The following is a 24,264-nucleotide window of genomic DNA, read 5'->3' on the forward strand; positions in this document are numbered from 1 at the left end:
AAAGTGTATACTAAAAGAAAGTTTTCTATTGCTATGTAAATGTGCCCAGCAACCAAAACATCCACTGTGTTATGTTATTAGTTCAAGTGACTGTTTACCATCTTCTCAGAATATTAATTTTTTTTCTGTCAGATTTTGAGTTAGATCTTCAGTTCTGTGTGAATAAATGTGTGTTTCAAAATTTTCTCATGAGAAGTATATCTCAAAATGATTTACCCATGGCAGACAAATACCTTCCCTCTTAGTTGAAATTAAAAGAGTACTAAAACACTCTTTTGTTGAGGATCATGAAGCTGCATTAATTTTTTAACAAAAGAAAATCTAATTGACACACATGTACATAGTGCATAGTGTTACATTATTGGATCATTTGTACTTGAAGTTCTAGCCAAGTCAGTGCAAAACGTCTTAATGCATTTGTTGCCCAAAACTCAATCCTAATAAAATCCTTTTCCTTGAATATCACAGGACTATGTCAGAGACAGCAAGATATGAGGCAGAAGATTCTAACTATTTACTTTACATGTAAGTTGTTTCCTGGGCAATAAGCAAACTGTTACACTTGTGTGCTGATTAGAGTCTGACCTTGAATGAACTTCCTTCTGCAGAAATGAATGACAGGAGGTTTGACGTTTATTTATTGCAATCAGACTTGAGTTATGCCTCCTCTTGTTTAACAATAACATCTAACATGAAATTGATCAGCGTTTTTTTTTTTAGAGCAATGAGACTGGAAATGTAACAACTGAAATTGAAGTAAATAAGTATTCTTAAGGACTACTCTTGTGAAACAAATGAAATTTCTTTTTTATATTTTTCAATATGAGAATTTTTTGGGACTACATTGAAACATGGTAACTGAATATTATATAATGAAACCGTCCTATCTCTAAGCATCAAAGTCTATTACTTTTAGTAAACCTTCCATGAATTGAAGTTATTGGTAACTTTTCAGTAAACTGCAAGTTATGGACACTTAAATTACTTTACTCATCTGCAACTGATGGATGCTAATTATTTCTATCAAGCCTTTTCGAACAACATTGAGTGGACACATATAACTATTACTGTAATCATCAGCAATGGATGAGTGCTACTTATTTCAATCCTTTTCCAACAACTTTGATTTTTAAATGCAAGCATTTAATTGCTGGTCTTTAAAATTTTGATCATCAGGGCAGATGATATAGCATCTTGCTGGTATATTTTGTTGTCTGGTTGTGTTTTTCTGGAGGGATGCATGTATTTACCAGGAAGCAGGTATTGAAACTGTGATATTAATATGCATCACTTTTACATCTTGTAGCTACACTGTACAGTTTACTTTATGTGCATAATTTTACAAGTTTGAAGTAGTGTCTTCACCAAGAAAATACTGATTCTAAAAGTAAAAGGGTCTGTGCACCCCTGAAGGTAACTCCTAGAAGTAATTGAATTGAATCTCACATTTCTGAATTGAGCAGTAAACAGGGTGTGTGTTAGTTATAGACCTAGCAAAGGACTAGCTCAGAAGAAATTACTCTGTGAATCAGAGCAAAGCATGGGAGCATGCAGTTTGTTTTGTTGGGGGGTGGGGGGGGGGCTGGGGAGACTCAGATTTCTTTCACTTGACAACACTCAAAACGTCTTTTTTTATGCAGCTTCCCCTTATGATATGAGAATAGGAAACTTCATGATGTTTTTATCCTGATATTTCACCACATTCTCCTAACTTATTACACATAAGGAAGAAATACAAATCAGATCTTAAGGGTTAAAAGCTTGAGTGGAGGATGAAGTCAGTATTATTATTACTGGTGGAGTATACTGTCCATCAACTTCTGAAGGGATTAAAATAACTTATAACCGTTTGCAGTATGCCTTTCTTCGTAAACAAGACATGCGCTTGACAAAGTGTTCTTTCCTTCAATGCTCTTTTCTTCTTCAATAAAACTTCTGTAATATAGATTTCTGCGTTGTGTTGTGTGTTGCTCTTTTACAATATATGCAAAAGTTTCATGGTCCGCGTTTTTATTGCAGTTTTGGCAAACAACCACGCAATAGAAAGAGAGGCACAGACTGCCTTGTGTTGGAATACTCTGAACTGATCGTGGTAGGTCTTGTGTAATATGTTACCATATTTGCGACGTTTCCATTCATCTCTGGCGATCCACTTGACTGTGACCAGTTAGAGTTACATATATAGGGCTTGGTCTTGTAAACTACTGTCTCTATTCGCACTCAATAAGCTGGCCATTTAAGATTTTTTCTCCTCAAATAACGTTACAGGACTGCAATCCACTTATTCTATATCTGTTGTCATCACTTTTTATATATGCGCGTTTTACATATGCTTAGTCTAATTCCCCTTGTACTGAGGGCTTAGAAGCTGGCTTTCCCAACTTTCTCCAGCTGTCTAGGAAATTCTACCAGTAAATTCTTGGGAACATGCCATTACTTGACACTGCTGTGACTGACCAAGATAGTAAATCTGAGGAAAATAAATGAAAAGAGAAATAATTAAAGAAAAAAAAAGAGACATTTAATTTAGTTAGGTAAAAAATCTCCCTACTGTTTGTGCAGCAGTGGGCACAGGTCCCGCGCAGGTAACCTTAAAAAGATAAGTACTAACAAAAGCGATTGTTATTATTTCTTCGACAGATTGATTTTCCAAACACGGATCTGTTCGAGCCATTTCAGCGACACTCGTATTCCAAGAATGATTTAGAGCGTCTTCTTGCTCTGGAAACCCAGGATTATAGGATAGGAGGACCAATACCCGATGATGAACAAGTAATGATCAAATAAAGCCACAGACACGTTTTTCCAAAAGGAAAACGTGTCAGGTCTTGTTTTTGGACATGATCGTTCACAGTGTTCAATAACATTCCAATCATGTCAAACTAACCAACTCCTGAAAACATTCGTCAGATTTGTTTAGTATATGTGTAGACAAAAAACAAAAGTTTAAGCACAATTAGGGAGTTCAGAACCTTAACTGCAGCACCGATGTTTTTATCTTTGATTTTTACCGGCCTCCCTTGCTATTTTCCTTTACGAAGTACGAAATAACTAAGAAATTAAAAAAAACCCAGCTAAATCTGAAATTAAACCAAACAAAAAATCAACGACACAATGCGCTTGTCATTTAGTAAACAATCTTAAGTAATGCATGCAGTGTATGTGTAAGAGTGGAGAATTTCATGCTTTCTTCCTTCTGAAATGAAAATCGTTTCTAAACTCTTTCTGAAAACTTGTGCATTTCAATGGTTTACTGTGTCTGTTTTCATTGTTATTTACAACCTAATAACATACCTCAGATCCTACCCTAGAAGACAAGTGTTTACAATTTTAACTGCAACAGCGAATGATAGTTCAATACCGTAAATAAAGGAAGATCTGAAACATCACTCTCGAGCGTTGGACAAAAAATGTTTTTAGCTCCAGCGAGGATTCGAATTAGCTCAGTTTTTGCCGTCAGATACTTAGAAAAGTGGGTTAAATTGGTTTGTTTGCGAACTACTTATTTACTCATGGATGAAAATGTATGTGAATTGTTTGATCCCCGAAAAATACCTAGGCATAACCTCTTCTTTGTTTTATGAACAGTTGCCCATGGAACTTCAGCACGTAAAGGAGATTATCATAAGAAGCGATAAAAACATGAAGAGGAGTGCGTCTGAAGATTCGTCCTCCATAAACAATTATGACTTGGATCTTACAGGCTTGGTGGAAAGTATTGGTGAGTGAATCCTATTGAGACGTTTTTTTTTATGCAAGGGTTGTGTTTTACAGTAACTTCAATGAAACAAGAAAATAATACATATAAATAGATAGAAAGATGAGAAAAAACAGATAGATCAAGTTAATTTTGTGAGGAAAAGGCTCCAAAACAGCATTCGGCATGGTTACTTAAAACACTTTCTCTCGTAAGTTTTGACAGTGTTTGAGGAGCTTTGTCGCGACTTGTGCTTCTTTTATTCATTTTATTTATTCGTAACTATCCCTTGTCTGTCTTAGTTTATTATTGCCTATTTTTGTCTACCGAACTATGATTTTTTTTTGCATGGTCTTCCTTAAGTTGTAGGCAGTTTATAGGAACACTAAATATTACTTGAAATACCACTTAATCTGTTATGACCATTTGATCACTTATGAAATCGCGAGACCTACCACAGTCCCGTGAGTGAGTGAAAGAGCATAACCGTTAGAACCCCTACTACTCCCGCCGTTTTATCGGCTCCCATCTTTGATCCTCTCTTTGGGTAGGGAGAGCGGGCTCGTTTCTAGAACAGCGGCTAGGCATCGTATCTACACTGAGGAACTCGTGGCTCAAAGTGTTCGTTTAGGAGAGGTTCCCGTCTTGAAAAGATGTCTCTCAGAACAGAGCTGACTGTACGCATAAATTTTTTTCGCTGTTTTTCAGTTGATTCTGATGAAGACGATGAAGAAGAAGAATCACATTCTTCACGAGAGGTACTACAGCTATAAATTACTATCGCTGTCGTCAAAAGTAGATCTTTTTTCAATTAGATGGACAATTTACAGCCTCCCCAAATGACGACATAATTTTGTCAATCAGATTTCACTAGACAAAAACCTCTGCGTTCTACTCGGTGATAAAGCATCTATTCCTAAATCCGAGTAAATTACTAGGACTGGTGAAATTAAGACATACGCTCGCACATGTACGTATTGCAGACCTACCTTGTATCGAGTAAAGTTTCAGTGAGAGAGTAAAACGCTTAATTTTTTTTGTCACAGTCTTTAATGGTGCGTGATGTGGTGCGAGATTGCCTGGAGAAAGAGCCGTCTGATCGAACAGAAAGTGATATCCGTGAGTCTCAAATTTCATTATTTGGTTTTTCTTCTGTTAAAGATTTTATTTGTTAAATATCAAGTTTCGTTGAACCATTTTTTTACAGAGGCCCTTTTGGATTTCATGCAACATTTGCCGGTAAGTTTTTATCTTGTTGATTGATATTTAAGCCATCGAAATGATCTTTAGGTTGGGGGTTCCGGCCATCATTTTCTACACCGTTAGACAGTTTCCTTGTTAATCGTGCTCAAGTACATTTTTGACCTCGTATTGAATGTATAGGGCGCTTTCGATAGTGTCGTGGAACTGAAACCAATGTAATCCAACTGTCAATCAGAACAAAGAAAAATGCCTGTAGTGGCCAATCAGAACTCAAAGCAAACACACGTAAACCGCCTGACGCGCGGGAAAAGCGAGTAACCAATTCGCGATGGGTTCAGTTTAGTTTTGCATCTGATTGGTTGAGAGGGCAGAGCGAGTTTCTAGACCAATCAATTCACTACTGGTCCACTTTTGGCATTAGTTTTAAAATGCTCAAGCAGTCATCTGCTGATCGTATTTTTCTTTCTTATGATAACGCAGGCGTTTGCCAACATGACCATGAACGTACGGCAAGAGCTATGCGCTGTGATGGTGTTCGCTGTTGTAGAAAAAGCGGGATCCGTTGTGATGGAAAATGAAGAGGAGGTTTGTAGGGATCTTGACCTTTAGTTAAAAAGCAGCAGGTTTCACCCTCAATCCAGTGTGCACCGTCCAAAATCGTGCCTCTCTTTTAAAAGATGTCGAGCAAGTTTTACCTAGATGTAAGTGAATTCGTCTTGTTTGAAGACAGAATCAAAACTAGTAGGCATTTCCTTTGAAGGATAGATGGATCTTTATACAGATATTTAGTTGGATGGAGTGTGTTTTTATGATGTTTACATGGTCGATAGAGTAATTAATTGAACTTCCCAACGAGCATTCACTCAGTGGAAATTGTCTTATCGGGAGAATTCTTAAAGAACAGTTTAAACATTAGAATGAGATTTGAATCTTACAAAGACTATGACCAGGAACTACTCATTCACATCGTCTTCAACAAAATGTTTACTTTCGGCTCATGTTGTCTCATATAAAGTTAAAATTCGCGTTAAATTAGTTTATCTTCAGCTTTCCGAATGTGTATCTCTCGGCAGCTGGACTCCTGGTGTGTTATACTCAACGGATCAGTTGAAATTATTGTCCCTGGGGAAGAGATCGTGACCCTACATCTTGGGGACAGTTTTGGGGTGGAACCCACACTGAAAAAGATGCGCCATAAGGGAATTATGAAGACACGTGCGGATGATTGTCAGGTAAGGCCAATCAACTAGAACAAACCAAAAAATGTAATGTGGACTTTAAGTACAGCTACGAGGCACTCGAATGTTTTGCAGAAAGAGGCAGGCTAAGATTAGGGGGAGTTGAGGCTCGAGTTTGTAACCGCCTTATTTGTATTGGTAATATGAAATGTTGGGCTTGCGGTGAATGTTTGAGGGTCGAATTCACCACCGTCTTAATAGTTATCGAGAACGACTGATCAAATGAATCTTGCGAGAAGCAAAAGTCCTATAGTCTGTGGGACAAGTGTCTTCTACTTTCTTTTTTGAAGTTAAATCATTCCCTAGCTGATAATTTCCTGATATGTCACTCGTCTGCGAAAAGTCGCCCTCAATCTACTTTGTTTCATTTTGTCATTCAGTTTGTGTGTGTAGCGCAAGCGGATTACTACAGAATTCTCACTCAAGGAGAAAGAAGCATTCAATGTATTGAAGAGGGCGGTGAGGTCGTCATGATCACGGAATTTAGGAAGACTGACGGAGGCAGTCGACAGGGTCAAGTAGTCATTAAGGTGAGTCCCCTATTGAATATTCGACGATTGTATGAATCCATCCACTCCTTGTGCTTGCGAGAAAGCTCTTTTTATTTTGGTGCTGCAACACAGTGGCGAAGCCACGCTATCAGTTTTGAGCCGGCGAACAATGCGAGCGAGAGAGATTCTGGAGGATTCTGACACGGAAATGAGTACCAGACCCCTCAAGGACCTGTGCTTTGGTTCTAGTGAGAATCTTCCTGTAGGCTCACTTTCTTGCTGTCGGTTTCCTGATCAACAAGGAAAAAACGTTTGATTACAGGTTACCTGATTAATTACCACAACTGAAAGAAATACTAGGGACGTTTTATAAAAAGATTTGCTTGGAAAACCCGTTAGCTTGCTCCACTTTTTTCCAACAATGCGTTTTCGTTCAGTTTTTCTTTTGTTCATCGCGAAGAGGATTATGCTAAAATATTTCTTAGCAGTCGCAGGTTAACATAAGGGAGATGTTTAGTTACAGATATGTAACAATGAGGTCTCCTCTGGCTGTTAAGATTACTTTGATTTTAGTTTTACGAGACTCAGTCGAAATGTTACTGTTGTTTTCGTTGCCAGGCAACCGCCCATAAGCTTATTAGTCACGTAGTAGCGGACCACTCAGCGATCGATCCAACTTACGTAGAAGATCTTTTGCTGACCTACAAAACCTTTATTGATCGCCCCTCAGAGATCTGCGGTCATTTACTAAACTGGTTCCTCGAAAAACGTTTTCGAGACAAGGTAGGTTTTTTTTGCTCTACCTTTAAACAAACACACAACGACGCAAAGAAATTTCCTGCTCTAGAGACACATCGGTACAGATTATTTTACGGTTTTCATCGAAGTTGACGATTTCAGTCACATGGTTTGCCGGCAGACTGTTAAAAAAATAATGCAAACTGATTGCGGGTGCAAAAATTATTGTTTGTTTAGTTTTTAGAATGAAGCCATTGGAAAAGGACTGTGATGAACCTGCTATCCAGAATTCTGTCCTGCGTCATTTTATTGATATAAATCAGGCGCCTCTGTTGCATCCAATCTGGGTCATAATCATATGAAAGCCACTTGTGATCTCGCATTGGTAGCTTTTCTCTTAAGAGCATCTGATTTACTAAGATATTTGTTCCTGCAGTTGTGTATGCCGTTGTTTTCTGGCTTGTTTTGGAGACTGGCTCAGTCTTACCACACGTAGAAGTCACTGGCCATGTTTTAAAATCGTTTTTGGTGTCAATTTAATTTGATTGGTTGAGACTTGGTTTGTTTCATTTCAGGTAACGCGCGCCATGTTGTTGTGGGTTAATAACCATTACGGAGATTTTGAAAGTGATACTGTTATGGAAGGATATCTGGAGACCTTTGAAAAAGGTCTCGAGTTTCAGGTAACCACAGGGATTTTTTTTTTTTTTTTTGGCGTTTTCCTTTTTTTTCTCTTTAGTGGAATTGAAATATCATATTAACCCCTGAAAGTTTTGATGTGATTTAATTTTTCTGTCTTTTCTATTTTTGCTCAAACAGCAAATGAGCGGTCAGCTTGGACTGTTGAACATTGCTTGCGCGGCTAAAGCAAAATCTCGTCGGATTACAATGGTGAGATACTTTTCTGCCTACCTATGGTACCTCAATAGGACTGAGTAGAGTCCAACTAATTCTGTAACCATACGAGTGATTAGCAAAATCGTACGACTGTGTACATACTCGTGCGTAACAAATCGAACTCCTGCATCATGGTCATCTGATTTTTGTAATCAGTTGTATAATTACAGACTGATATTGACATTATAAATTGGGCTTTTGATCACTCCTTAAGATCAATAATTACAGTTACAGTTTTCATTCGATTTTTTTGTCTTTCCCGAGAAATGTTTTAGCATGTGATGACCTTTTTTTTTCTTTCCTTTATCTTTGCTAGGATCGCCCGTCCAAGGACAAGCCTTTAGGTTTTACCATTGCGGGCGGAAAAGAATCTGGTTTTGGAATATTTGTATCTAAGGTACAGTAGCTGTTGTCGTTTATTTTAGTTTTGCGTTTGCTTACTAAGCCTCAGTCAAAGAGTTTGATTCAATGGAAATGTTATGAGTCCCATGACAAATCGTGGGCCTAATAATAATAAAATAGGACTTGCGGCTATTTTCCCGCGTTCGGCACCGGTAAACGCTTTACGCGTTTGCAGCGAGTAAGATATTTACCTGGCGTTCGTGGCAGGCTCCTTTTACCAGCCTGATACACAGGTATCATTTCTTACACGCGTGGGCCTGTCTGTACTTGAGTCTATTCAATACTGATGTTAAAATTGACATGTTCACTTTTTTTCTCAGGTTGAAGAAGATTGTAAAGCGTTAGAAGCAGGTCTCAGAAGAGGGGACCAGGTATTTTGCTGTTTCGTTTTATCACAGATGTTATGATCATTGTGATTACTCATCATTCCCAAACCTGGTGTTACATTTAGGTTGAGTTTTATAGTTGGTTCTCGTTCTTGCTCTGAGGATTTTCCTCCGGGCCCGCCGGTTTTCGTCCCTCCACAAAAACCAAATTCTAAATTCCAATTCGCCCTGGAATTTCCACTATAAAATCCCTTGTTTTCATTTATTATATTTTATCCTTAGGAAGCAATTTTTGAAAGGCAGAAGTCGAATCTTCAATGTGCTTTTTCCGATAATTTTTGGTTTTTTTTTCTCATCCTTTCAGCTACTTGAAGTCAATGGCACAAACTTCGAAAACATTACAGCCACAGAGGTAAACGAAATTTAACGAAAGTTAAATTTAATTAAATGTCCAATTCTTATTTATTTGTTAATGTTTTTATTTGCTCATGTATGTATAATTATTTCTTTATACGCGTGATGTTTAGGCAAGGGACCGTCTATCCTGCGCGATCCATGTGTCAATGTTAGTCAAGCGGAACATGCCAGGTTTGTTTAAAATTTACATTTGTATTTGTGTTTGGAAATTTTCTTGATCGAACGTTTCATCAAAATGATTTTGCGCCTAAGACTTTTTGAACTTATGACTGAAGATTTAATTTAGTAAAGATTTTTCACATTCCTGTTTTTCGCAAAGTTATTACTTCTGTGCAGAGTAGTCTTACAATGCCAACCCTTTGTCGTATAGTTTCATGTTTTTTCGTGTTTCCACAAATGAAACTTGACCCAAGCTTACCCTACGAATTTCGTCCTTTTCGGGTTTGGAACAATAAGGAATGGCGATCGTTAATGAAATAGATGTCGAAGGTTCTGAAGGGAGCGAAGTTTGGTAAGGGGAGATTAACCATCTTAGCAAATCTGAAAGCACGAGTCTACGCTTCCCAGCTTTGCTATCAAAGTAGACAAAGCTACAAAGTAGGCCATTAGAATTTGCCAAAGTTCAGAACTTTGTGGTATTGCAAGGGCGGGAGAATAATTTTTGATGGACTTATGGGAGTTTTTCTTAACAACCCTGTAGGCACAAAGTTTGTTTTTTATCGAGAGTATCTTAGGAGTATTAAAAAAATGGTGATCTCAATTCAGGTTTGAGTCGGTCTATTTGTAATTAAACAGTACAAGATGAAATTTTTATTTACATGGTGGAAAATTTAAATCGCATCCCGTTCAGCATTCACCTATGCAATATGAAGCAGCATTTTACGTCCCTAAATTATTTTTCTCCCGAGCTATTTGGGGTTCATTGCACATTTGTATCAGAAAATTCTTAATTGGAAAAAGATATTCTTAACAATAAGATACCATTTGAAATTTCTTTAGAATAGGATCGGCCAATCAGAATCGAAACGGAAACCAAACGTGCTGTGGTGGGCAAACTAATGTTTTTGCAAAGTTTTCAATGTTAAAAGCCGGGTCAAAGAAGCGGTACATTCAATCGCCGTTTACAATGCGGAGATTTCATTAATGACTGTCAATTGTGAAGCGAGGGTTCTTTTTCTTCCGGTACTGATGGCCTTAATTTCTCTTTTGTTTAACGCGGTTGAATAGATTACCTACAAAATTATTTCGGCTTTGATGTCACGTCCTTTCTAAAGGATAATTGAAATTTCGAGCGGCGTTTTGTTGGTCAAAAATCACATCGCCAAACAAACTTTCTTTACGTTTAATTATCCTGAACTACGCCAACAGTTTTAAGTGTGAAATAAAATTTTGCGTTCTTCTTTTATTTAAAACGCAGGTGAATTTTCTAGAATATGTTGGCCACGCTTGGATAAATCTAGCAAATCCTTGTGTCTTTTAATCATAGTTCACTTATTCATGTTTAAACACGTTTAAACGAAATTGATTCAATAGAATTCTTTCTTCGCAAAGAAAACTTTTACCGCCATGGGAGTTGTGCGTGTTGAGGAAACATGGAAACGCCATGTTTTCACCCGAAAATTTTAACCCCCGCTCGTGACTTGTTTTTCCCACAGCTTTTAAAGACATGGAAACGACCCCGCATAGAAAAGAGAACTTGAAAATCACGCAATCGAAGGTATGTGCTACATGTGTGTATGTATCAGTTGTTCAAAAAGCGTGACGTGTGAATTTAATTTGTTTCCTGAATTTTGTTGACTCAAAACGCGTCTTTTCCGTTTGCCGTTTGGAGCACAAAATTTCACATGCTGTGTAAAAAAAAAAGCAAGACTGAGACGATCGATTGAACACGATTACTCAACCACATCTTCGCTTTGAGGTCCAAATTCCGCGATATAGGTGTGCGATTTTAACAGCCATGTTGGACCGCGTGAGCAATATCCAATTTCCTTTGAGAGTGAATTGGGCAGTTCACAATTTCGCCTAGTCCTACGATTTGGTCGCTAGGCGAGAATAAGGACCATGTCTCTAGAGGTAGCTAATTTTGAAACAATACTATTGAACAGATTGATTAATTTGGGAATCACTGGCGATACATTTACATCACTGGTTTGTTCATCTCTATTTAGGACACAGTACAGCGAAGTTCGTCCGATTGCAGCGAAAGGCAACGTACGTTGCAGTCTCGCCTCTCCGTTCCTGAAATATCGTCAGGTATAATAATTTAATCGGACTTTTACCTATAAAAAGTTCCATTACTTCAATCTTTTCACGGAAATTTTCGTGAAGCACTTTAAAACTTATGACACAATGTTGAAGAAAAACGGATGTTAAGCAGACATTACGTGTTTTTTTTGTAGCAAAGCGTATTTTGATATGGCGCACTGTGAACTGCGGCAGAGGCGCGCGCTTTTTCTTATCTAAACGACATTTATTTAGAGTTATATCTTTTCAGATTGAATTATTGAAAGATACTTAAGAGTCTCCCTTACGTAAACTAAAAAATCAGCTGCTATTAAAATGTAATTTGCAAAGATTATAGTTTTCAATATTGCTGATGTGCCTGAGCAAGCGTTATAAATGTTGGGATGGGAATTTAGAATGATCTTTTTCAAGATGTTACTTCGTCCACGAAAGGCAAATTTTGCCTGCTTAGTGTTATGTTACGATTGATTTGAATTTGTGTCGTCTTCTTGTACAGATCCTTCCAAAAAGCCAATCCAGGTAAGTGTTATTTTTGTCTTATTTAGATTATATTCTTAAACGATTTTTCATGCAGTAGATTAGAAATATAACGTCAATACTTTCAATGCTCTGGGTCTGGTCCTCTTTTATTTACGCTACAAAACAAGCGTGCATGTTTTTACTCATGGCGAGAAATCTTCTTGTCGGCGAATATTGAATTTGTATCGCACACGATGGAAAAGTGTTTAGATTCGCTTCATTTACCGTAAAAGAAGAAAGAAAACCACAATCAAATGCTTCAGACTATTTTGGGTAAGTGAAGAATGCAGACACTACAGATTTTACACGTTTCACATGGGTTACCGTCGTCAGTATTCCCACGCCTCCGGAGCGATCTTCTAATGACCGAAAATTTAATGATAGTAGTTTCAAAGTTTTTCAGTAAACTTCTAAATTTAGATTGTCATAAACGAAATTACACAACAAACGCGATCTGGGAAAGGAAACGGAGCGGCAAAATTATGACCGAGCCTTTTCTCTCATTTTCTCTGTTACCAATTATAATAACCTGTAAGCAATTGTTTCACGTTGTTTGTTAGGCTGTCGAGATCTGGTATCACCGGATGCCTCAGCCTACGGAGGTCTAACAGTTTGTGGGATTTACAAATTACTTGACTGTTTAGCGAGTTTCTCACGCTGACCCCACGTAAAGATATTCAAGGCCAGTGTCTCTGGTACTGTTTATCGAATCTGGCCAATGGTCAATTTTTGTCGGGACAACTGAAAAGGCCATAGGTTCCAGAAACATTTTTCTTCAAGATTAAGGCAAAGTTAAGACTAACTAAGTGCCCGACGAAATGGTTACGAAATAGCAGATTTTTACGTCTAAAAAATGTCTCAAGAGTGTCTCTCAAATATGTGACGATGGTTCAGCTCTCTACAATAGTGATACTCCAGTGGAACAGTAATTAACATTTTTTCGAAAGATTTTAGTTCTCAAAAACCATATCAGGTATGATTAATCAACAGTATATGTGGAAGTAATGCTCCAAATTCTTTAACGTTCCATTTACGTTAGTTTATGCAAATATATCGAAAGGTCGAAAGGGTAACGGAACAAGCAGGCATATATGACGTCAAAATCTTGTGGTCGCGGTACATGGTGTGTGTAGCGTCATTAGAGAGATATTTTACCTCCGTAGGCTTGGTTTTTTCCAGCTGAAAGATTGACATTATGTCAAAAACCACAAAAAAGTCATGGAAAATTATTTACTTTGATTTTTCAGGATTGTTTAGTTGTGTGGACTGTCGGAATCAATATGTCATGCTAGGGGTTAATTCTTTCAAGGAGACTACCTTTGCCTTTGACGTTCTTGTTTTGCTTAGAGTCAAAGTGCACCAAAATTGTTTTGGTCACAATATTTCGCATATTTATTTTATATTTGCTTTCTTTCGCGGATTTTTTATGTTTTTTTTAATAAAAACACGATCGAGAGAAAGTTGTTTTGAAGGCTTTCAATTATGCGTAAACTAATGAATCAATGGATTTTGATGACAAATTTCAACACAAGTGGTTATATTGATATGGAGACTCGTTTTATGTATTTAAGCCATTCGGTCTTTTTTTCCATATATTTTTGTGACCTCTTGTGTTGAAACATTTGTCAGCAATATCGTTCACTGCAGTGAGTTGCGTAACTTGATGGTAGAACTTAGTTCATAGTTCTCTTTTTTGATAACAACATATCACCTGCATTTCCTGCTGATCATTGAGATACTTAAAGGAAAGCTCCTCCAACGAACTAATTGTATGGTTTCAGTTGTCTTGTAATTTCTGATCACCTCAAGAAGTTTTCTTTTTCTAAAAGGGACAGGCGTTTGACATTTAAGTCTAGCCTTAGAGGTCGTACCCAATGGGGTGATTGCCATGAAATTGTCGCAATATAAAGAACGCCTGAGGTTGGTAGGCTAGTTGCACGAGTGGATGCGCGCTTTTTGAGCCTTTAAACTTTGTCGGTAGCTTTGTACAGTTTAGGGATGAGTAAGCATTCAATTGTTTTGAACGACAAAAAAATCAAGTGTCTTCCCATTGATGTGGTAATCATTGTCAAAAACAAAATAAAACCTAATTTATATCCTGCATTAGTCACTTTCGGTTTCCAGAGCCAATTTTTCGATGAAAATGTAAAGCTTAATGATATTTTGCTTTTTTTGCTAATCAGCTTGTTGTAAGTCGTAACGCGATGGTAAACACCTTCTACAATCTATATATAGTTGGCGCTTTTCTAACGCCGGGATGAAAATATCGTCTTTGTTTTTCTTATTTATTTTTTCTCTTCGTTGGTGTTGTTGCAAAACTATGGTGCTTTTTTTTTTGTCTTCTCCGGTTTCAAGTTATGCTTCGTGGTCTTTTCGAGAAAAAAGTAGACCTGCTTTGTCAGTTATGTTTACGAAAAAGTAAATGTTGTCTGCCGTTAACTGGTGAAACAAACCGCATGCCCGGTTGGAATATAAGATTACGGTGACTGGCACGCCGACGAACCAGTTGAACGTGAGCACTAATGTTGTTCAATGTCTATACTGGCGCACGGTAGGCTTTTTGACCAATCAGAGTGTGCGCTTTATCTCAGCCGCTGTGACTCAACTATACTTCGTTTGTACGACTTTTATTTGGGAAAGTCGGAACGTTTTCCGGAAAAAAAAAATTCCATTTATTTTCTAGCCTGGTGCTTTTCCTTAATTACAACTCCGCTTTTGTGAGCTGTAATTGTTCCAGTTGAAGATCAAAACAATGCTATGTTCAGCGTTTAGTCATGCATGCTGGATATTTGTAGCTACGCGCGTATTGATTTTCATTGAGATATTTGTGTAATGTCATTTGAGGCTATGCTTCATGTTTTCACGTATTTATAATTTTTGGGAATGCTTTCTCCTTTAAACTGTCTCTCTCTCCATCGATATTTTCGTTGAAGTGAAGAGGTTTTCGTATCACAAAATCACACCATCCTTCCTGAGGTGTTTGTTTTGTGTCTTAGTAGAACTTCCTTTCGTGAGACAATACTCGCTTCACCTCTCGGAGGACTTTTGGGTTCTAAATAAACTCGTATTGTCTGAAGAATGAAAGCACTTGGCTTTTTATCAGAAAAATCTCAAGGGTACCTCTCAGGCACGTCTATATGTTGGCTGCCTGACTGAACAAAGGTGTGCTCCTTGACGTATTAAATGGATCACTGGGGTGGGTGGTTTTTTTTTCTCTCTTTCTTCTTTTAACATCAAACACTTTTCCGTCGACAGAAATATTTTTCTCGCTTAGGTGAGGTGATGATGTGAGCACTAAACTTTCGCTCGTCTGGGTCTGGCAACTTAGCGGTCAAACTCAAAGCATGGGTGTGGGGATCAATTCTGGCCGCCCACGCGCCAATTTTCCGCGCAAAATTTCAAAAGAGAACATAAGAAATAATTGCTGTCTTGTAAAGTAAACGAAAGAAATTTGAAACGTTCATTTCTAACTATACAAGAAAACGAAAGTAGGGAAAAGGCCTGGAAAACTCCAGACTTTTCGAACACAAAGCTTATTCAATAACGGGTTTCCTGTTATTTACCATTTTGTTTTGAAAAGGTTGTATGCTTTTAAAACACAATTTATTTCTGACAGCCTGAAAGCAAACCAGCTAGTCGTTACTAGGTTCGCACGTGCGCAGATGTTTAGCCGCTGTGTTGGGCCCAGCACCTACGCATTCCAAATAGCGCTCAAGGGACCGCTGGCTGTTTGCGGGCTTTTGTATTGGGAATGTGTTGATGACGAAAGAATCCCTTGGGGATCTTTATTGATTTTGTGCAATTTCTTTTCTCTAGCATATTCATCCGACTTCAACGACCCTGAAGGTGAAGAAAGCTTTAAATCGACTCAGTGCATTTGGAACGCTATCCAAGAACACTAAGTAAGTACAAAACGTCCATAGGACAGAGGTTGTCCTGAGAATTAAGCCATTTCGCGAGTTAGACATAGTGTATGTTGTCTTGTAACCAAGAGAGGTGGCCTGTGAAACAATATTGCAACCTTTTTGTTTTGTTTTGTAGGTCGATTTTTCTTCCCTTTCCTTGTTTATTTTCAGTTAATGGGAAACAGTAACGCTATGAAAATTGGAATCATTCTTCTGAGTAACGATACTTTACTTTCGTGGTCGCACTGAATTGTTAAATTGTATTTTTGTCAGCGGAAATAGACACTCAGAAGTGATGATGTCGAACATTCCAGTCAGAATTTTCGAGGAAGGGTTGCAACTTCTCACGAATACATATTCTGAAAACCTCATAAAGGAAGTTGAAGTAATTTTCAAGAATTTAAAGTGCCTCGACTTCCTTCAAAAGAATATTTATAACTTTTGACGTTTTCTTTCGGACTGAATGTCAAAATTTCGCTTTCCGGAACAATATGCAATCAAGGGCTTTTGAAGTCTTATTTGGTCATATTATACTTAAAGGACACTATCCATTAGGACTGGGATTAAATCTCTACTCCATTGAATTCAGTTGGACTTCTATAAAATCCACTTTTTGGATTCCTTAAAATAGACGTCAACAATGAACATGGAGGTATATTATTAATGATCACATTTTTAAACTTTCGTGTGCCTCGAGTCAAAGTTCAACATACTCTTGACAGATTCTCGCGCAGGGTAAGATTAAATTGGTTAACAATCAAGGTACTTGACAACGCTGATTACGCTGATTTAAGACAAGAATTTTCACAAAACTCTTGGAAATTTTCCGAGAATTCCGCTTTGTATCTATTTTTCCTCTACTGAGAACTTGAATAAGTAATGAATCTATGTCTTATTATATCTTGATATCATTGCTATATTACTTAACTTTTTGATTAAGAGGGATATCTTGTGTGTATTTTTAAATAATATTCTTATATTATTGTTGTTGATATCGAAACGACTTGGCAATACGATCAGTTTCTGCGATAACAACCTTTGCTTTGTCAACGAGGAAAGAAAATATGTAATTACTCAAACACCAAATTGTATTTAAAGCTTTGGGAAACAGGGCTGTGGATATTGAGATCACCATTCGCGTTGATAGGCTTTTTGTACAAGAATTAATATTCAGACTTGTTCGATTTTGCAGCACTTAATCCCGACCTGATTTCGTCGCTTGTCAGTGAGGGATGACATCGGATCACAAACATAAGAATTAATGAGATTAGCGTGGTAACAAGAGAATGTCAGTTTGGTTTAAGCGGGCTGTAGTCGGATTATATTGTTTCCGCACAAAAATTCCTTTGGCGCAAACTTTTTGTCGAATCAAATGTTGAATTTCGACCTTCTCTCGGCAAATTTTAGCTCCTTTTAAAACGAACGACGAACAGAATTGAGTTATCTGTTTCAAAAAACTCACCGGTAACTAGTGGTAACATGTTTTCCAATAAACGTACACTTATCCTTGTATAAAGTGTTTGAACATTCCTTCTTCTAAAGACACTTTTTGGCCTCTTTTTTGGCACCTTAGCACTCTAAGGCTTGCCTTGACTCAAAAAAATTAGAATCTTCTTGGCAACAATCGCCTGTGAAAAGAGCTCAATACAACTAAGAAAGAATCTCAATATAACAGCCGCCATGTTGTTTTTTCCTCAAGGCTCATCTCCAAGAGTGAAAGGGACCTTCTCAGCGTGGATCACGAGGGCACAAACGATCTACACGTGATGGCCAAGCACGGGGTGAAAAAGTCCCCGGCCAGCCTACCGAGAGGATTTGGGTCCACAGAGTGCATAAACACCAGTGATCAATCGCTTGAAATGCCCGACAGGGTTATTAAAGTTTTCAAAGCGGATCAGACGTGTAGATATTTTATGGTGTACAAGGTCAGTGTGTGTGGTAACCGCTATGACGCGCGCACATGGGGCCCGCTAAAACCTTCATTCTAGCCCGCAAAATGCGCCACAATGCCGGGAAAAGTGATAATAATTAGTGTTGATTGTAGCTTTTAGTGCCTTAACATCTCTCTAGCGGTAAAGGTATTTTTACTAGAAAGTTTATGTTGAGGAGTCCACTCTTCAAGAGAAATTTAGTCGGTATTTACATTTTAATTAGCAGAGATTTTGGTTCTGAAAATTGTGTGTGTAGGGTCGAGATGGGTACAATCTCATCGAGATTCTTATTATGGAAAATATCACTCGGCAATTCATCTGCGATAAATTTCATCCGTTTGACCTTGCACTGATTCCTGCCCCAGAGCACGACAATTTTTGTCCAAATTTTGGCGGATTTTGCAGAATGCCCTCGATCTGCAAAATTTAGTACCCGCAGAAAAAAAGGTTCCGTGAAATGAAACACCGCATAAATTACCACCTCTAGTCCAATTAAAAAAAAATATCTCGGGGAGAAGGCAGGGGGCGGCTGAATATGAGTATAAGAATTCTCCACATCGATTTTCTTACTTTTTTTGTTATGTGAATTTGGAGAATCAGACGCTATCGAGAACAAATTTAATGAGAGTTTATTTAAGATATTGGCCAATATCCGGTGTTCATTTAATCAATTGTTTTATATTTTCGTAGTGATATTTTTGCTTAGTTCATTTGTTGTTATTTCTGTTCTTTTTTTGTTGCTGTTGTCCCTTTTCTCGTTTTATTTTGTTGTCGATTTTGTTAAGTGATAGCTAAGAGTTCCTCTGGCCCATTTTTCTTGTTATTGCAATTGTACTGAGCTTGGTTAAACACCGTAACAATTTCAAAACCAACATCAGCATTGAACCGTTTTATAAAAATTCTTGTATTCATAAACGTCTCGAAAAGCATCTAACTGATTATTCCATACTTAATTCTCTTACATCAAACCAATCATCTGTTACTCAATAAAGTTTTTTGTCATTCAACTTCACCTCCAAAATCATCGCAATTTGTTCCAAAAGAATGCGCACATGTTTACTCCAAACTGCTAACAAGATGCGGGATACTTTGATGGGGTTTTTTGGATGAAAGTGACCGAGCCCCTAATAATCACGTTATGGTGTTAAAAATGTTTGTTTCACACAACTAAACTTCGGCCCTCTAGATTAGAGTATGTTCAAGGAAAATCGAATAGATTGTCATTTCTGTATAGAGTGTTTCATACAAACATCGATCAGACAGAGGTAAAACAAATTTTTCGCATCGAGTGTAGATTATCAAAACTGTGTAAAGATGTATTGCAATGTAATGAGATTTCTTAGTGTTGTAAGCCGCTTTTTTTCTTTCGTGGCGGCTGTATTTTGTAAATGAATAGTGAGGGATTAGCGTATTTCTTCCTTCCGCGTGGAAGTGAAACCAAACACTTCGCATCACGCGAGAGTTTACCGACTAGTTTTTGCGATAAAAACGCGCTGGTTGATCGCTCTGTGAACAGAGCGCGTAGAAGCGCAAACCCTATAGCTGTCGTAAGCACATGTGTCTGCAACCAGACTCAACCTGCCCGATCAATTTTGCGAACAATCAGAGACAATGCTGGCATGTGTAAGCTTTTTTCCTCGAGTAAGACGAAAGGTAGACGGAGTAGATATTGCTGCCACTTTAGATCCGGCGACACACCGTATTTCAGATGTTTTTGCCGACTATTTTGTCTTGTTTTGTAGGAAACTACGGCACGAGAGGTTGTTAACCGAGCCGTTGAAGCGTTTGGAATTCAGGGCTCTCCAAGGTAAAAATAAAAATATGAAACTGAGTAAAGCTCGTCCAGACTTCAGTGGAAAATTGTATTGGTCCGCACATTCTGCAGTCATTCAGTAACGGATCTTCTTGAACCGATCAAAACTCCTTGTAATCTTCAGTTTCTCTATTTATCTACCGGGATAATCCTGCATCGTGTTTGAAAATGTGATACGAAGCAAAAGTTGCAATTTCCGTGATATTTTTGAGGATTAACACATCGCGGAATGTTCAGTGGCGAACAATATCCTTGCAAGTCTTAGGGTAAAATCTTCAGGATTCTGATAAAGGAGAAGTTTGATTTTAAACCGGCTTTATATTCAACGTTATCCAGAGAATACGCGCTGTGCGAAGTAACAGTCGAGGACGGAGGGTTCGTGAAACAGCGGAGACTTCCCGACATGCTGACGAATCTTCCCGATAGAATCCACTTGAACGGAAGGTGAGTAAACTCTCCTTACCCACGCTCGTAACAAGACGAATAAATTGTTCTGTTAACTGACACGATGATTTCGACTTAGCAGTAGAGGAGACGCGTGTCACATATCAATGCTTACTGTGGAGTTCTCTGTTGCTCAGTGGCAGGGTATTGGGGCGCGGAATCCAAAGGTTTGGGGCTCGATTCCTCAAGGGGACTTAAAATTTTTCCTTCGTCCCACGACTTTTCAACCCTCTTTTGTTTCTTACTTTTTCCCGATCTTAATTTTAAGATTCTCATAATTAACTTCCATAAATTTGCGTTATCGTATCGTCATTTACAAGAATTAAGTGAGTGATCACCTTTTCGTTATTTATTCCCAGGTACTATCTGAAGAACAACAGTGTCTCAAGTCAGCTTCTCCCTGACGAGGCCGCTCAGGTCAGTGGGGCTCTTTTGTTTCTTTTTACCATGACAATCAAACTGGCCAATCAGAGCAAACGATGGCAACAATTTGAACCAATGAAATGAAGCAAAATATTGCACGTGAATCGCACTTGGAAACACGATAGACTGGATCATGTTAGGCTAACATCTAATTGGTTGATGGCATGACGCGCGTGCTTGAAGCGTATTAGCGTAACAAGTCAATTCGGAAGTACTTTATTTACTTGAATTAAGAATTGATCTTCGTGAATCATGGTGAACTACAGCTGCACGAGAGTTGAAAAGCGAATAAGCCCACGCGAATGAGCCTTTGAATTATTTAACCTTTTAACAAGAAGTTATGAAATTGGGGATATTATCCCGTGATAAATAAGTTGCAAGAAAAACTTTGGAAATAAATTAACTTTTAAGAAACAGGATGGTTAAGATTTCGAGGCCATAAGAGGATTAGCAATGGGTAGGTCTTGAGAAAATGTAGAGGGTCTGGGTTAAGACGCATTATTGGTAGCATGGAAATTAATCCTGTGGACAAATTGAAGTAGCCACCATTTCTGATTAACGTTCTCTCGAATCTAAATTCAGGAGCTGGCCAAGGAGTCTCAGTGTAGTTTGTTGCAACTTAAACCGAAAGAGGTGGCCAAAGAACTAACACTCCAGGTAGGGGGAGTTTTGCGCAATTTTAAATCATTGCTTGAATTGTTTGCGTAAGGAAAGATTGCATGATTTCCAAATCTGAACGATTCTGAGAGTACCTCAACCTTTTTTTTCTTTTTTTCAAGCCATCAAGTTAACATCGTTCTCTTCTTTCGTAGGAAAGAGAGGATTAAATTTTTCTCCAGGTCTTGTTAGTAACACATTTTTGTCACACAAAACACGCGCTTTAGTCAGGCATTTTTAGTTCATAGATCGTCAGAATTGTCCCATTTATTCCAATTTTTTGAGACGAATAGGAGGATCCTGTTGATCACATCAAAACAAAGGTCTAACTGTACCCACTTTGCAGCTGTAGAGGTAATCCTCAATTTCTCATAATTCCTCGAACGATCTTCCTTTTACAGGATTTTGAAGTTTTTAGAAGTATTGATCCTCGCGAGTACATCTACAAGCTGTGGAACTTTGGTCCGAAACTCACAGAAAACTTACGAAAATTTTCTGAGGTAAAGTGAACCTAATCATTTAACAAGAGTAAAATTCAGCCGTTGATTATTCGCAAGGCTGCGCATTTTGAAGTTTACTTACGCTATGTTTGCATTCTTTCATTTTTCGCAGATTGTAAATAACGAGATGTTTTGGGTTGTGACCGAAATATGCAGTGAAGCAAACTTAGTAAAGAGAATGAAGTTAATCAAAGCTTTTATCAAAATTGCAAGTAAGTCAGACCTAGATAATAGCATGTTGAGTATTTGACTTTGATATTCGAAAGTTTTTTATTCCAAAGCGTTGAAATATTTTTGGCTTAATATGCTCATGTGTTATTCACAGGATATTGTAAAGAATGCAAAAACTACAATTCGTTATTTGCTATTGTGAGGTGAGTTAATGTATGTAAGATAAAACCCTTATTTGGTTTATCTAAGTTACTGGCATTGTAGTTTTTCTTTTCCTTTTTCTCGTTTCTTTTCTTTTTTTTCGGCGCTTTATTTGACCTTAAAAGAGACCTTAAATTAGCTCCTCGACTGCCTCGCCCTCCAGTTTTATGAGAATTTCCCTCTTATTATGTCAGGTTTGTCACTTTGTCGATGATTACATGTTTTCTCGCCTTCCAGTTCACTTAGTATATTTTTCTGCCCTTGTCGATGCTCAGATGTTTTTGCCGACTTCTGTTCGCTCCTAGTTTTCGCTTTTTATACTAATACCTATATAATACCATGACATTGCCGCATTTGTTTGTTTAACTCTTTAAATAAACCAAATAGCTACCCCTTTGTTGAAGTCATTCCCTCTAACTTACGCCCGCTGTTCTCTGTTTCAGCGGTCTTGGCCACTCAACGGTACAACGTTTGAAGAATACGTGGGACAAGTTACCCACAAAGCATAGCAAGGCATTCGAGGTGAGCTGTGCTTAAAGAGATGTTTATCAGGTTTAATGTGTCTTTAGGAGTGCCAAGCCTGTGGCAGTGTGTGCGTTAGTGTTAGAACTGTTCAGCGCTGGACTGCCCGGTCGAAGTCTGGATTCGAGTCACAGTTGAGTCACTGTGATGCGAGGTGTATGAGACACTTTACTCTTACAGTGCTTTTCCGGGTTATTATCAGTTTTGCAAATTTGGTTTTATCAACTGAGTTGATGAAGTAAATTGGTCACCGTAAAGAGTTCCTAAAGCTGACGTTTTGATTATTCGCTCTGACAAAGACGTTCGAAACGTCAGCTTCAGAAACTCTTTACGAAGGCCAATTTACGTTTATCAACTCAGTTGATAAAACCAAATTTTCTCGTAACTAGCCCACTGACGCAGCACCACAGAGTCTCTAGAAACTTACCCTCTCTTTTCTACTATCAATTATGGGTGAACTGTGTTGCAGACCCACGTTAAATGAGTCGTGTGACGATATTTATATGGATAATTTAAACGTGTGTTCTTTTTTTGTTTGTCTGTTTCAGGATCTTCAGAGTCTGATGGATCCGTCAAGAAACATGTCTAAATACAGAAATTTACTAAATGGAGAACACGGAGAGCCTCCCTTGGTACGTGCAGTCCACCATTACGAGTTATGAAAAGTTGAACTTTTTTTAAGTTCGAACCTTTATCCAAAACACTTTCTTTTGACTTCTCTTAGGCTAATTCTTGTGATAGGCCGCATCTCGATCGAGCTTTGTAAAACTGAAATCAAATTCATCTCATCAGCCATTGTTAAAAAAGATTATTGCAAAGAGCAAAAGTAAAAGGAGACAAGTGCGATAAAACGCGAATGAATTCGTCACAATTATATTTTGTTGGCGAAGTGTATGGACAGATATCATGCTTAAAAAGAAAACTCTTCCGATAACATGTTGAATTTCAAGATTCTTATTAGGAAGACTGAATGAAAGTTAGCTTGATTGAAGTCATTTTTTTGTTCTTCTTTTAGATTCCGTTCTTTCCTGTCATAACGAAGGATCTGACGTTCATTCATCTAGGGAATGATAGTATCGTGGACGGACTTGTAAGTGAATATCCATTTGTATTTCACAACGAACTTGGTTTTTTGTACTTTTAAAGCTAATTTTGAGAGGAATTTTTTTACCCCTCCCAGACTATTTTCCAGGAAATATTGTTTTCCTTTGTTTTTTGCTTGAAGAAGCTGCCTACGCTGCGTTAATTGTAAAAGATAAAAAGTCGTAGAATTGAGAAACTCACCTATTTTTATAAGAGTGCGGCGCAATATGGATTTGCTTACACCCCATTCCTTCCTTGATTTCACTTGCGGAAGATAAATTTTTGCTCACAATTTTGTTTGAATATATTTGCAGGTTAATTTTGAAAAGCTTCGACTCATTGCAAGAGAAGTTCGCCAGATTTCAAAATTCAACTCCATTCCCTACGTGAGTATGACGCTGATTAGTGCGTGCATTTCATAGAAACATTATTTTAACGCAAT

At 37.9% G+C, this 24,264-nt stretch overlaps 1 protein-coding gene across 5 annotated transcripts in view; it reads left to right on the plus strand.

The window, feature by feature from the left end:
* The window catches only part of LOC131796507 (rap guanine nucleotide exchange factor 6), a 32,653-nt gene that overhangs the window by 4,238 nt on the left and 4,151 nt on the right, over positions 1 to 24,264 (plus strand). For all 5 annotated transcript variants that reach the window (XM_059114098.2, XM_059114102.2, XM_059114101.2 and 2 more), the window contains exons 4-37: positions 469 to 525; positions 1,177 to 1,260; positions 2,020 to 2,092; positions 2,641 to 2,772; positions 3,589 to 3,721; positions 4,406 to 4,455; positions 4,744 to 4,816; positions 4,905 to 4,936; positions 5,381 to 5,485; positions 5,974 to 6,132; positions 6,519 to 6,668; positions 7,248 to 7,412; positions 7,943 to 8,050; positions 8,187 to 8,258; positions 8,581 to 8,661; positions 8,987 to 9,037; positions 9,357 to 9,404; positions 9,520 to 9,580; positions 11,065 to 11,126; positions 11,578 to 11,662; positions 12,150 to 12,172; positions 15,989 to 16,074; positions 17,777 to 18,002; positions 19,751 to 19,815; positions 20,158 to 20,265; positions 20,625 to 20,682; positions 21,271 to 21,345; positions 21,747 to 21,845; positions 21,958 to 22,057; positions 22,171 to 22,219; positions 22,661 to 22,739; positions 23,288 to 23,371; positions 23,755 to 23,829; positions 24,137 to 24,208. In XM_059114098.2, coding sequence (XP_058970081.1) covers positions 469 to 525; positions 1,177 to 1,260; positions 2,020 to 2,092; positions 2,641 to 2,772; positions 3,589 to 3,721; positions 4,406 to 4,455; positions 4,744 to 4,816; positions 4,905 to 4,936; positions 5,381 to 5,485; positions 5,974 to 6,132; positions 6,519 to 6,668; positions 7,248 to 7,412; positions 7,943 to 8,050; positions 8,187 to 8,258; positions 8,581 to 8,661; positions 8,987 to 9,037; positions 9,357 to 9,404; positions 9,520 to 9,580; positions 11,065 to 11,126; positions 11,578 to 11,662; positions 12,150 to 12,172; positions 15,989 to 16,074; positions 17,777 to 18,002; positions 19,751 to 19,815; positions 20,158 to 20,265; positions 20,625 to 20,682; positions 21,271 to 21,345; positions 21,747 to 21,845; positions 21,958 to 22,057; positions 22,171 to 22,219; positions 22,661 to 22,739; positions 23,288 to 23,371; positions 23,755 to 23,829; positions 24,137 to 24,208 — 2,980 coding nt within the window. The remainder of the gene's footprint in view (positions 1 to 468; positions 526 to 1,176; positions 1,261 to 2,019; positions 2,093 to 2,640; positions 2,773 to 3,588; positions 3,722 to 4,405; positions 4,456 to 4,743; positions 4,817 to 4,904; positions 4,937 to 5,380; positions 5,486 to 5,973; positions 6,133 to 6,518; positions 6,669 to 7,247; positions 7,413 to 7,942; positions 8,051 to 8,186; positions 8,259 to 8,580; positions 8,662 to 8,986; positions 9,038 to 9,356; positions 9,405 to 9,519; positions 9,581 to 11,064; positions 11,127 to 11,577; positions 11,663 to 12,149; positions 12,173 to 15,988; positions 16,075 to 17,776; positions 18,003 to 19,750; positions 19,816 to 20,157; positions 20,266 to 20,624; positions 20,683 to 21,270; positions 21,346 to 21,746; positions 21,846 to 21,957; positions 22,058 to 22,170; positions 22,220 to 22,660; positions 22,740 to 23,287; positions 23,372 to 23,754; positions 23,830 to 24,136; positions 24,209 to 24,264) is intronic.

This window comes from Pocillopora verrucosa, chromosome 3 (genome assembly GCF_036669915.1).
Source record: "Pocillopora verrucosa isolate sample1 chromosome 3, ASM3666991v2, whole genome shotgun sequence".
NCBI classification, from domain to species: domain Eukaryota; kingdom Metazoa; phylum Cnidaria; class Anthozoa; order Scleractinia; family Pocilloporidae; genus Pocillopora; species Pocillopora verrucosa.